Source organism: Saccoglossus kowalevskii, chromosome 13 (genome assembly GCF_978046115.1).
Source record: "Saccoglossus kowalevskii chromosome 13, keSacKowa6.1, whole genome shotgun sequence".
Classification (NCBI taxonomy): domain Eukaryota; kingdom Metazoa; phylum Hemichordata; class Enteropneusta; family Harrimaniidae; genus Saccoglossus; species Saccoglossus kowalevskii.
The window spans coordinates 24,218,981-24,233,873 of NC_140653.1; the positions used below are offsets into that span (position 1 = coordinate 24,218,981).

The 14,893-nt window shown below is 33.6% G+C and overlaps 1 protein-coding gene across 1 annotated transcript; it reads right to left on the reverse strand.

Annotated features, from left to right (window-relative positions):
- Nucleotides 1-1,878: 1,878 nt before the first annotated feature.
- LOC100375279 (NAD-dependent protein deacylase sirtuin-6-like) lies at nt 1,879-14,848 on the reverse strand. The gene is made up of 8 exons (XM_002736807.4): nt 14,713-14,848; nt 11,103-11,230; nt 9,731-9,913; nt 7,461-7,520; nt 6,134-6,223; nt 5,346-5,426; nt 4,549-4,672; nt 1,879-2,757 (listed from the first exon to the last, which is right to left on the reverse strand). Exons 1-8 carry the CDS (start codon nt 14,776-14,778, stop codon nt 2,212-2,214), a joined length of 1,278 nt encoding a protein of 425 aa, XP_002736853.1. The 5' UTR covers nt 14,779-14,848; the 3' UTR covers nt 1,879-2,211.
- Nucleotides 14,849-14,893: the final 45 nt, after the last annotated feature.

Below are 14,893 nucleotides of genomic sequence, written 5' to 3' on the forward strand. Positions count from 1 at the left end.
CATATTCGACTGAACACATTACCCTTCTTCTAACTGCATCTCCACACAAGACTAGAAAGTCTTTCCCACCATGCACCATTTAAATTGACAAATCAACATAGCGTATTTTATTTCATGTACTGTAGAATACTTTATTTTCGCTTGAAATTTATTTTCGCTATTTTCGCTGAAGGGATGATTCCGTGAAAATAAAATCCAGCGAATATACTTTTTTCCCTATATTTCACATTAAACTCATCAAAAATCATTGAAAATAAATTCCATACAAAACACCCAAAATGTCTTTTCAGCGAAAATTAATTCCAGTAAAGTATTTCACAGTAACAAATGTATCAACAATTAATTCTGGTCCTAAGGTAGCTTTTCTTATGCAGCTTTTTTGTTCGTTTTCACAATATTTCGGCAAATAACAGAAAAAAAAGTCTCTTTAGAACTGATGTGCACTGACCAGAAACAAATAATCTTTTTGTGGGTCTAAACATTCGCAAAATTACAAATGGTCAATGGCGTAATACTAGTATCATTGTGAACTGTCAGTGTGGTGTCCTACCAGTGAAACACTGCATAGATCCAAGGCAAGTTTTGACTGATCACACATACCAAGACAGCAGTCACACAAAATTATAATTGCAGTGAGGAAGAATATGATTCAAATTAGTGGTGAAGTTTAAAGTTACTAAGACGAAACAAAAATCACATCATTCATGAAATATAAGTTACCCCATGCTTGCCACATTGCCAAAATACCCGGTAGATGACATAACATGAATAGGTGATTTTCCGAACAATTGCGAGATCTCGCGAGATGCATGAAAGACGCGCGTCGAACGTCTGCCGCAAAAATCGAACGATTTGATTTTGAACTAGAATTTCTTTATTTCGCAGCTTACATTGACCGGCCGATCTTCGACAGAGGAATATTGCTTCCGAATACCCTCACTTAATCGAAATTGCCTATCATCAAATGTGGACAGCACATTATTAAGCATGGAAATGTCCCCGAAATACTTTCGCGTTTGTCGAATCCCACGCGATGTTTGACGCGACTACGACGCTATGACCTTTGTTTGTCCTGTTTTTACGTTCGATTTCACGCATAACGCGTGATTCTCGCAGTGTACGGAAAATGGTCTATTGTTTTGTGCAGCCATTGCGTGATTACATACTGTACAGAATGATATCATATACATAACATACTGCAATTATTGTATACTGGATCATTAAAATGCAACTTTTTTTTTACCATAGACTCACTTCTAACATGTACATGAGTACATATGGTAATAGAAGAAGTATGGTACATGTATATATATATTCAGGTCCAAACATTTACAATTGCATATCCTTTTCAAACCGCCATTCAGTCTCACATTCATCATTTAAGAGAGCACTCAAAATATATCCCTCACTGTAGTCAATTTTACTAGTTTTAATTTGTTTTTCTTTTCCATAGTACTTGTGATTTTTATGATAGACTTTCCCCTCATGTAATGCGCGTAAAGCTCATTTTAGGAGAATATGCACATAAGTCCTCTAAAATCAAATGACAAAATAATATATTGCTATTCACTCAATGATTGACAAACACAATTGATTTTTTTTGTAAATTTCTATTGCTGTATTCAACTTACAATAACGATATAAATGCTGAACTTTGCGTAAAAACTCTGATAGAAATTGCATATTCATACAGATAGTACATTGATTGATGAGGATAACTAACAAACTAGTTGTAGAACTCTCTGAGAACAAGATGTGGCGAGATAAGGCCGAGACAAAAAAAAGTTTCTGCTCAATTTTCATGAACATTTTTCTTCTTCTATCTCTTTCATTATTTTAAAATTGTGCTCTTATTTTTGATTTTTTACGGAAGTTGAATTTTTCTATTATTTTTTTTCTAAAATTCTGACAAAAACACTAATAAAAAAACTGGGATATATACCAGCATTATAAAAATTTGTTTTCCTCTACCCAAATAGGATGCTGTAGATGTCGAGAATCAATTTCATGAAAGACAATGGTCTATGCAACAAAATTAACAAAGACCAATACCTGTGCTTGAAAACTATCCCTTCTACAGGAAAGTCACTAACACCAGACAAACTAATTCAGTATGTAAAATACTTCACTTGGAATTAATTTTCGCTGTTTTCGCTGAAGGAATGATTCAAAGCTAAAATAAATTCCAGCAAATATACCTTACAAAACACCCTAATGAATTTTGTTTATTTTTAATTTCTTTTCATGATGTTCATTACCAACAATTCCATCAGTTGTCCGCTTATTTAAATAAATACAATCTCCTATAGCTACATCAGAAATATTTTCTGCTTTCACAGCAATGTCAACAATACTGTTACGCTGATTGCCCTGAGTTGAATCAGAAATATCCTTAGATTGCAGTTCTGTTGTTTGTGAAAAAGATTTCAGTTTATCGCTTTTGACTTTGACATCAACAAGTTCATGAGTATGACACAGTTCCTCCTTGTCAGTGATCTCTTTCAACTTGACATGTGCATTTTTGGAATTTGTTTCAAGAGAAGACATAAGTTTAGTATTATTCGTACCGCAGTTTTGAGCTGATTTTATTATAATCTGTTTATCCTTTAACCCTGGTATTGTTATCAGCGTGGGGTGTTTTGACTTGAGTACAACAGTCGGTCCTTTGTACGCAGGTATAGGAATCCCAAGTTGCGTCATTAGCTGTGACATCACATCATCTACATAACCATGGATCAGAAGATCAGCTTTTTTATCCTGCCAAATATAATATATACGATTAATATTTAAATACACACAATTACAATCAGAGAATCCAAATTTCTGTTTTTGAAAATCACAGTGTACTAGTATGTATTACCTTATTCAGTAATATTACTGTAAAATATGTATTAGAAGCCGTGGTTTATAATAAAATGTTACAATGCAACACAGGGGATGAGGCTTCTATTAGAGCATCTACACATATGAGAAATGGTGAATTTGTCATCCCCAATTGTTAAACAAGCAGCCTATCGGCTGAGATAGCTCCGCTGTTAGCAATGCACATTTCAATTAAAGAACTGAAGACATCATTAGAAAATGAACAATATGTATAGTATCAAAGCAATCGGACTTACAGTTTTTAACAAGAAGTCGAAAATATCACTTTTTACCAAAAGTGACAAAAATATTCACCAAAATTATAGAATCGAAGATATCATCATGAAATGAACAAATCTGAGAAAGGTCTACATGTAGTATCTAAATATGTAATATCAAAGCAATTGAACTATTGGTTTTTAACAAGAAGTCGAAAATATCACTTTTTACCAAAAATTACAAAAATATTCACCAAAATTAGAGAATTGAAGACATCATCACAAAATGAACAACTCTGAGAGAGGTCCACATGTAGTACCTATATATGTAATATCAAAGCAATCGGACTTGTGGTTTTTAACAAGAAGTCGAAAATATCACTTTTTACCAAAAATGATAAAAATATTCACCAAAATTAGAGAATTAAAGATATCATTACAAAATGAACAAATCTGAGAGAGGTCCACATGTAGTACCTATAGATGTAATATCAAAGCAATTGCACTTGCGGTTTTTAACAAGAAGTTGAAAATATCACTTTTTACCAAAAATGACAAAAATATTCACCAAAATTAGAGAATTGAAGATGTCAACATGAAATGAACAAATCTAAGAGAGGTCTACCCAAGGTACATATACACCAAGTATCAAAGCATTCAGGCTTGTAGTTTTCAAGAAGAAGTCGAAAAAGTAAAACATTGACACGGACGATGGACAACGATGACGACGACGGACAATCACTCATATGATAAGCTCCGCTCGACAAAGTCGACAGCGTAGCTAAAAAGAATGGGTGTGACTTCTATTAAGGATGCAGCTTCTAATACAGATTTTACGGTAATAAGATGCAGGAAACAAAAATACTATGTTAATTAGCTAATTTGCATAATTAGAACAATTATTAATTAGTTACATAATGTTTTGCTCAGGAGATGAAAGCATGCTTTGTAAGCATTTATTTATGTTGAAGGATTTCATGTTCCAACATAAAACATATCTGTACATTCTATTTGCCTACATAGATTAAAACCAGGTTATTAATCAGGTTATGAAGACTTTTTATGGTTAAACCTGTTTAAACTGGTAGTAGTGTTCAGTTTACTAGTGGTGTTTGGTTCATAGAGGCGAAACCTGTCTTAACCGAACACCAAAAGCACTGATAATATTGTTCAGTTTACCAAGGTGTTTGGTTTATAGAGGTGAACCAGTCGAAACTGAACACCAAAGGCACTGATAATATTGCTTAAAAAAAGGTGTTTTATTTTTGTGTGATGGTACTACCTATACATTTTTGTTAATAAAGTAAAATCAAAACATTAAAATAAAAAGAATCTGAGCAGAGTGCTAACACAGCAAAATAATATTACAATACCACTAGCATATCATTCAACTTTGACATTCCAGGCCACAAGCATGCTTCCCCCTGCATGCCAACACACAGATAAAAACTAAGCAGTCATGACTTACATGTTTGGTTGGTTGTAGATTACATATAACTAGTTTACCACCGTTTTTCTTGGCACGAAGAGGTAGATTAGCACTTGGCATAATTTGCAGCGATGTACCAAGACACAATGATACATCAGCAGCCCTGCTCAAATACAAGATATGGATTTTATATGCCATTACTAAAAAGTTAACTATTGGAATGTACCTAATATTATTTATTTATTTATTTATTATTGAAATGTACCTAAAATTATTTGATTGCCCAATGATACGATAAGTGTGTGTGATTTGGTTGCCCAATGATACATTAAGTGTGTGTGATTTGGTTGCCCAATGATACAATATGTGTGTGTGATTTGGTTGCCCAATGATACAATAAGTTTGTATGATTTGGTCGCCAATGATACAACAAGTGTGTGTGATTTGGTTGCCCAATGATACAATAAGTGTGTGTGATTTGGTTGCCCAATGATACAATAAGTGTGTGTGATTTAGTTGCCCAATAATACAATAAGTGCGTGTGATTTGGTTGCCCAATAATACAATAAGTGTGTATGATTTGGTCATAACCAGCTAATTGGAAGATGAAACAAAACAGATGCAATGTATCAAATTTGGGTAGTCATGGTAATGATCCAGTGAGAAGTCAATATTTGAGCTCATCAGTTTTAAAAGCATTCTGGAAGAGTGAAATCAACTAGAGACAAAAATTGTCAATATCAAATTTAGTTGCAGTCTAGTGCCTTTTTTATTTTATTATACTGTAAAGTTCAATACGGATTTTCCTTTATCCCTAACCAGCAATAAGTCATCACCTGGAATGTTCATCGGCTAAGAATAGATCTCTCTCCGGTAACGCATCTTCCCAGTCCAGAATTGTATCCCGTAAACGTCCTCTAAGGCAGAAATAAGTAAAAAAAGAACCCTCAGTACTGTAAAACCATTTATTCTCACTGAAATTTAATTTCAAAACGTGGCAGGAAAACAATGAGTTTTATTGTTATTTCACATCTTCACATGGATTTAATTCAGCTAATTTTATGAAACGAAAATAGCGAAATTAGAAACCAGTGAATAACTAATGTGTATACAGTAAGGGTTTTTTTTTCCATCTCTAGTGGATAAGTAAATATCATTATGTTTACAGTGAACACTTGAATGACTCTAGTAGTTCTACTTAAAAACACTAGAAAGACAAACAGATCATTATATGAAATCACTTAACCAGAAAAAAGAATGTATTCTGCTTTGTTTTCTGTGCTTTATTTGAATTGTTTCGACAGAACTACAAAGCTAATCATATTCTCACATTTCTTGTGCTGAATGTTCCGTGGAAATCACTGGTACAGCACGTTTATGCCACTGCACTCAAGAGTGGACCTACTGTTTAGTATTGGGTGATGTTTTAGTTGCTATGTATCATACTTTTACCTTACATTATGTTTTTATATAAAATACTGAACGATGAATAATAGAGCGTATTCAAAAAAATAAATTTGGGAATAAAATGTTGCTCATTATAGCAGAGACTGATTTGAGATTCCACAAGCACACCACCAATAGCAATAATTAGTCGATGCTCAGAGAATGGTTAAAGTCATACCTGCACCGTCCCTTTGCTTTATTCCATGTACAGATATTACCAGTTAATTTTAAACCAACAGTTGGAACGGCTGAATCACAAACATACTGTCTACAAATAATAACAATTACATGGAGGTTAGAAACATAGAAAGGTACAAACATGTATTATTATTCTCAGAGTAGATTACATATAAGTGCTCTCAATGGTTAGTTTTGTTGTCATGGTAATGAATCCTGACATTTGGCAAACCATTATTATTTTGGTGGGATGACGTCAATTCTTCGGGACAGAGTTACATCACAGAACTTTCTACGTTGCTATGACAAAGACCACTGTACCATGTATTTCTATGGAATCTGCGTAAGCTGCTGTGGAATGCTGTTTGAAGAGCCGATGAAAACAGCTAAAGTCGATTAAAGTGAGGGGAGTCGTCACCTGCGCATGCGTCAGATGGCCATAGCATGCCACTGTTTACAAACAAGTATCTACTCATGAGCCTTTGCGTTTTTAGCTTGAATTGTTATCATCGCTTGGGACTCAATTCCTGCGCATGTGCAGGTGACGACCCTCTCGCTTAAAATGGCACAAATTTTGAAGCAATCCTGAGCAACCAAATTGCACATGTAGGGGTAATCTTGTTAGACTTTTCAGGAGACTCTCAACAAGTATTCAAAAGTACAGATTTCTGAGACTATCCAACAGTGAAAATGTCTGAATGTTGGCCCGGAGAATATATTTTTTTTATAGGACAGAAGCAGAAAGTTATTCTGTAGAAATCCTTTACTGATTATGATAAAATACTGTGATGTTTTAATCTATGCGGATGACGGGAACAGTACACATGACAGTTAGCATGACTACAACCCCAGCCAACAGAATGCCACCTTTGACTAGAACTACTGCAAACCTGTGGACAGACTGTATTCTTGTTTTGTACTGTGTTTGTGTAGAGTTGTTGGAATGCAAGTCATGCATTTTGTCATGATACTTAATCAGTAAATTCTGGTACTTTTTATAACACATTGGCTGCTGACTCCAATTTTTCCAATTCATTTTAACTATCTGTCAAGAATAAAGATGTTGAAGTGAAGTTTTAATTATTTCCAGTACTTGTGTCGATAAATGGTGAGATTTATTGACAACATACTGCAGTCCACTTTTATTTGCAAGAGACAAATATTCACAGAACATTAAAAATCACAAAATATGTAAAAACGAAAATTTCTCTTGGGTTTACCGACATGGAGTGTCAGAGAAAATATTGTCTTTACAAATGCCATAAAGTACAAAAACTGTGAAAATTGCTTGAGAATTAAAATGTTTACAGTAGCAATTTTCGCCTCACCTTCCACACTTGTCACATTCCTCAACAAACATATTACCATGTACTTCAGAGAACCGATCCCTGCAATTCAAGGAATAAATTATTTACTTTATATAAAATGATGCACTATTTATTAGAAAAATAATTCCTGTTTACTGGTATTCCAAAAATCAATTACTGGGGTATTAAAGCGTTTTCAGCAGCCAGTCATACACTACAGGACACAATATTAATTACCGGTAACATTATTTTTCAGAAGTCTGACAGTAATGATTTTGGTTTGTCCACCTAATTATTGTTCCTGTAAAAAAACTGAGCATTGTTACTTGCACTGAGGCATATCTCCATTGTGGCTGTATCTGCTATAATCCATACTTATCTATTACTAGTGGAACATAGAATTAGTAAGACCAAACCTTAGGACCAGCAACCTTGATTTGTGTATTGATAGAGGAAAACAAGCCCTACTGGTTGGCGATCCGCTCCGCTCAAAAACAAGCAACATGTTTTTGGCTGTTTCCATGGTGTGACATAAACGTGAAGCTAACGTCGGTTTATAACTAAATGGGCCATATACGAAGAAGAAGTCACTTAGTTTATTACTAGGACGTATTCTGCTGTTACATTTATTATTTCCAACAGTTTTGCGATAGTATATTCTAGAATGAAGGCAGCATTTACAGTTCATTCAAAGTTGAAAGTTGCGTTGGGATTACGTTGATACAGTGTAACAATGTCGGCATCAGTGATCTCTTACCAGTGTGCAACGTAGCCAAAATATAAAGCATGATCATTTGAACACTGCTATTATAAAACTGGTAGGAGGTAATAAATTTGGGGCGAAAGTATTCAAAAATCAGTTTTTGGATGTTGCAATGGCAGTGGTGGGCCCGGTGGTGGGCCAGGATTTTTTTCCAATTAGTGACGATACGACCTACCTCAGCCAAGCCAAAAAAATCACGGAGGAGTTAAGAGCCGTTGCTGGTGAAAAGTTTGGGGTCAAATTTCTCGGTAAAAAAAATATCAAAAATTCAAATACCAGTAGTAACTTTGTGCCCACACTCAAGCTGAGTAGAATGAGCTATGTCTGAGGTGTTTTATCCTAAATTTGTAGGAGGAGATACATTTGGCACGAAGCTATCCAAAAATCAGTTTTTTGGCTGTTGCTATGGCAATGGTGGGCCAAAATAAATTTTCAGATTTTTCCTAATAACCAGGATGAAGGTGTGACCTACCTGTTTGAGAGAAATCGGCCAAGCCAAAAAAATCACAGAAGAAATAATACATGAAAACACTGGAAATCACACACACACACAAAACGACAAAAGTGATTATAAGGGCAATCCTGGCGGAGCGGATCGCCAATAAACACATTCCAAAACACAAATCACAAACAGAATTTTCAAATAGTGTGATAGCAACTTTGTAGAAGATGAAATATATTTTCTGATGGAATGAAGACCTACTTTCCCAAATTAATTTTCTGTAACAAATAATTAAATCCAATGACCAATTTATATACCTCATGCCTAATGACATCAGTACATTAACCAAAGACACTAGTGTCCTTGCGCTAACCAATGTCCCACACTATATTCACACAAAATATGTAAACTTATTTTGATTTATTTTTAATTTCATATTTATGTTTTAGTTTTTCACAAAATGTTATTGCTACATATTGTTATAAGCTTGTATTTCTAAAGATGCAATAAATTCATACCCTAAAGTGTGACTACAGAAATATGCGATTTTTTGCAATCCATAATATGTGGTGTTATAATTTGTTTCAATGACAAATTGGTAAATTAATATAGAAAACATAACACGCAAATTCATTGTTAATTTCTAGAAGTCAAGTTGGACGACAGATTCTGAAAATCAGTAGAGCTAGAACAAGTCTGTTTTTCTGGGCATTCTATCACAGTCCCTCTATCCCTGTGATTTATCCATACAAATAAATTTCCCAATACTATCTCTAGAGGGCAGTGTCAAACAGGAAGTTCAAATAAATCTATAAATTATATTGTGTAAACTTGTTTTGTTAAGATACAGGAGACTACCAGTAATCACTGAAAATTTGTTTAATTTAGTTGGAAATCAATTTTCGCTGAAGGACATTTTGGCTGTTCTGTATATTGTAAGTCTTAAAATTTATATTCACTGATTGTTTTTGAGTTGAAGGTAAAATAAGGGGAAAAAAGTATCTTCACTGGATTTTATTTTCCCTCATTCACCCCTTCTGCAAACATACATTTCAACAAAGTAATTTACAGTAGTGTGCTTCTTACCTTGGGAATCCTGATCTGAGATGAAGTCCATCTACATTTTGACTAACAAGATATTTTAGGATACCAGCTTCTTCCAATGCTAGCAGTGCCCTGTGTGTCTTGGTCGGTATAGCGCCATCAAAGGTAACATCCATGTGCGGCGACTTACCTTTTTCTTCCAAAGTCCAAACACCTGTTGGTCCCCTATTTTTTAAACAAAGAAAATAACTTTCAATTTGGAATTTAACCTAAAACCTAGTTAGTACATTGAATAATAAACATTAGTGGCTTCATTGAATAAAAGACATTAGTTAGTTCATTTAATTAGAGACTTTAGTAGGTTTATTGATTTAGAGACATTAGTTGGTTCATTAATTTAGAGAAATTTGTTGGTTGATTGATTTAGAGACATTAGTTGATTCATTGATTTAGAGACATTAATTGGTTCATTGATTTAGAGACAAGTCACACTAGTTGATTCATTGATTTAGAGACATTAATTGGTTCACTGATTTAGAGACAAGTCACACTAGTTGATTCAAAGACATTAGTCGATTCATTGATTTAGAGACATTAGTTGGTTGATTGATTTAGAGACATTTGTTGGTTGATTGATTTAGAGACATTAGTTGATTCATTGATTTAAAGACATTAGTCGATGCATTGATTTAGAGACATTAGTTGGTTGATTGATTGATTTAGAGACATTAGTTGATTCATTGATTTAGAGACATTAGTTGGTTTATTGATTTAGAGACATTAGTTGATATTCAGAGACATTAGTTGGTTGATTGATTTAGATACATTAGTTGATTCATTGATTTAAAGACATTAGTTGATTCATTGATTTAGAGACATTAGTTGATTCATTGATTTAGAGACATTTGTTGGTTGATTGATTTAGAGACATTAGTTGATTCATTGATTTAGAGACATTTGTTGGTTGATTGATTTAGAGACATCGGTTGGTTCATTGATTTAGAGATTAGTTGATTCATTGATTTTGGGACATTAGTTGTTTCATTGATTTAGAGACATTAGTTGGTTCATTGATTTAGAGACATTAGTTGATTCAAACAAATTATTCTACCCACTGCATGTAGATGGTTCAACAATGAATATGCACAATGTTTTTGCACATTACATCTGTAAACTTATTCTCTATTACATCGTCAATATATTACTGGGGACAACACTGACTGAACCAGTAATACATAGTAGCACTGATATGAAAAACAAAACTGACAGTGCCATTACAATAGGAATGCTACTATTCAGTTTTATGAATTTTTTTTTCATACTGAATTGTGGTTCTACCTTTTGTACTTTTCCATGAATTTTCTATAATTTGTCTTTACAGATGAACTTTCACTTGAGTGGTGCCAATTCTTACCTGAAATCTGGTATCCCTGCAGATGTGCTGATACCAGCTCCAGTGTGAACAACAAGATGGTTACTAGCTTTTATAATATCCGCTAACATCCTCACTTTATCTGCTACTGTCTCTGAACTGTCAAATTTCTACAAAAGAAAAACAAGCCATTCATGGCACAGTCCCTGTTAGTTATCAAATTTAAGATACATGTATATACCGGTAGTTTTGTTTATAGTAATATAGTTGGAACATAAACATGTCAACAGTATCCAGGAGATGATGCTTGATTATGATGATTTTTTAACATTGAAATGATTGACATCTTGTATCTGATCGTCAAACGAGTACTTGTCCATATTGAGAAATATTGCTCTGGAACAGCATTAATTAAAACAAAATGGCCACCAGTCGGCCATTTTGAATATATATAACATGATGTAAAAGCCAAGATCCAGTTCTGGAATGCCAGAAATGCTTGATTTTTTAGATTTTTGAAGATTTTTTAGCACTAAAATGGCTACCATTTGGCCATTTTGAATCAGATAGTCAAACCAATACATCTATGTCATGATGTATAATGAATATATAAAATTTGAACATAATCAGTCAAAGCATGGCACTAGAAATATGGCACTAGAACTGCATTCATTAAAACAAAATGGCTGCCAGTCGACCATTTTAAATCGGATCTGAAAAATAAAATGATGTGCATAAAGGTTCCATAATGTCCAACCAATGTATCAAGTTTAAACAAAATCCATACATAAATGCTTGATTTTGATGATTTTTTAGCACAAAAATGGCCACCATTCGGCCATCTTGAATCAGATCGTGAAACAAATTGAAGTGCATATGTATAATATTATGTATGATGTATGTGCGAAGTCTACTGTTTGATTGTGATTGGTCAAGGCATGCCTAGGATACAGGTCCGGATGGACAGACGGACGGACGCACAAGGGTCAAAACACTAAAATATTCATAAATATTCCCCAGACTTTACATAATGTAGTTGTAGAACACTTGGGATTTACCAAATTACAGATTTCAAGTGCCTGTGAAATGCATGGGTTCTACTTTTCAGAAAATACAGATAATATGAATTTGAACATATGTTGGAAGCAGGCTATTAGCCAGGAATTTGCAACTGCCAGTCCAAAACAATTCAACTTTATGAAAATGTAGATGGTTTTGGATGCATTTTGGTAAAATTATCAAAGAACAATAGAAAAAAACAAATCAATGGGAAAAAGTTGCCAGTCCGTTTGGTGGGTGGCTGGCTAACACCCTGGTTGGAAGTTTTGATCACGTTACAACAATTATTTTGTCTCAAATTTTATTTTATATCAATTGGATAACTGTGCAAAGTGACTCTGTTTTGATTTTTGTTGCTATACCCACAAAAGACATCCTCACCATCGCGATCGGGTTAAATAATATTACTGGTACTACAGCGACAACATGTACTTGTGTAACACTGTTGTTTTAGTGATACCGGTAGGTAATCCTCACACACACATTTCTGGTAAATTTTCAAAGAGCTGAAATAATATGAACTACCGGTATCTCTACATTTTTATAAATCAAAATGAATGTTAGATTTTAGAATTCAAATTGATTAATCCGGAAATGGTATTCAAAACAGAATCAAATCTTTGTGTATCAATGTACTTTGCAACACTATTCAAAGAATATGAACACACAATCAAATGAGAAGCCGAAATGCTGGAAAGAGTTTCTTAAAGCATCCATCCCTAACATAAACCTAAATCCTAACACTCCAGTTCTTATATATAATTGTGTATGCTTTTCCAGATATACAATTAAAATGGAAGGAGGAGCACTGGAAGGACAGGGTTAGGAATAGAGTTATGGATGAGGGGCAAAGTAGTGGAAAGTTTAATTCATCTTCAATCTCATGTAGCAGGCATTGTTTACAAATTCTATTTTCTAAGGGCGGCTTTGGTTGGGTATTCTCCTTTTTCAATTACTAAATTGTGGTTACTGTGGAATACTTTATTTTCGCTGGAATTAATTTTCACTGAAAAGGCTTTTTGGGCGTTTTGCTTGGAATTTATTTTCACTGATTTTTGATGAGTTTAATGTAAAATATAGGAAAAAAAGTATATTCGCTGGATTTTATTTTCACGGTATCATGTCTTCAGCGAAAATAGCGAAAATAAATTCCAAGCGAAAATAAAGTATTCTACAGTACTTGTTTAGACATAATAATTTTTTTTTGGGGTATTTAATGTAGTGAAGTAAGGTTCAAAACTGTAGTTGTTTTTGAACTCTACATACATTCTCAACTTTGTTATTTGTCTCCAGAGATTTATATAGTTTTCTGTTAATGTTTTATAAATACTTTAGTGAAGATAAAATATCTTATTTTTGTAGATTTTCTTCTTTCAATATATATTACACAGATAGAATTCACAATAAATTTAAGTTTTTGTTCATGAAATGCTTGTTTCACCAGGCTGTAGTCGGGAAGGTTTTTAATTTATGAATAGTACTTCAATAGATTAGTTTTGATGTCAATTATTAATAGTAGCTGTGCCTGTAAATTTTTAAGTGAACTTTTTCAGTTGGGGATTTATCCCATTTAACTTTAATGAGAATTTTAGTACCCCAAATATCTGAACTGTATTGTAAAATTTGCTGTATGCCGACCTTGAAGAGATTTATATATGTTTTACAGATAGTTTCCCTTGGTATCAATTGTTTAGTTTATATAGGCCAAGGGGCAGCTTTAATTGCCATGTTCTTTCTTGTATCAGTAAAACGACCATTTGAGTGAATTGTTACACCAAGGTAACATTATGAATCAACGCTAGTAATATTTTGTTTTTGATAATAAAACTTTTCGGTTATTTTCCTTCTAAAGATAACAATTTTTGTTTTTGTCATATTAACATGTAACTTCCATTTTTGATAGTAATTTTGAAGGTTGTTTGAGGCATTTTGCATATACTGTGGAATACTTTATTTTCGCTGGAATTAATTTTCGCTGAAAAGGCTTTTTGGGCGTTTTGCTTGAAATTTATTTTCACTGATTTTTCATGAGTTTAATGTGAAACATAGGAAAAAAAGTATATTCGCTGGATTTTATTTTCACGGAATCATCCCTTCAGCGAAAATAGCGAAAATAAATTCCAAGCGAAAATAAAGTATTCTACAGTATGTACCTGTGATGTAGAGATTAATACGAGATCATTTGTACAGAGGAGTAAATTTATTTTATTGCCATTTAACTGAACTTGATCTCCTGCAGAGAAATAAGTAATAAGTACGGTAAGTCATTAATATAAGGAATAGGACTCCCGGTAATAACACATTCTTGTCGGACTCCGTTTATGGTCTCTAATATTGGTGAAATTGTGGTGTAGCGTATACATACTTGTGTATTATTATATACTAGTATGTGCCCAATAATTTTATAGATTTCCACATTGATGCCACTATTCAGTAATTTGTAGAAGGGGCCATTCCTCCAAACTGTATCGATTGCTTTTTGACTGTGACTTTTCAGTATGAACTTTTGGGCTATACCCGGTTATGCGATAAACATTTTAGTTGTTCCTCTGTTGAAACTAATTTCCCCCGTTCCAACTAACAATATGCTTACCTCGGGAAGTCCACATTTTCCTTTATTGTCATAAGAAGATAACCCAGCAGCATAATTAACAGACATGTTATCAATGAACTTGCAGATCGTGGTACTGCTTCCCGTGTTTTGTTCGCACAATCTATTTTTATTTTAAAGTCTCAGTGTAGGAAATATTTCATGAACAAACATATTCATTATG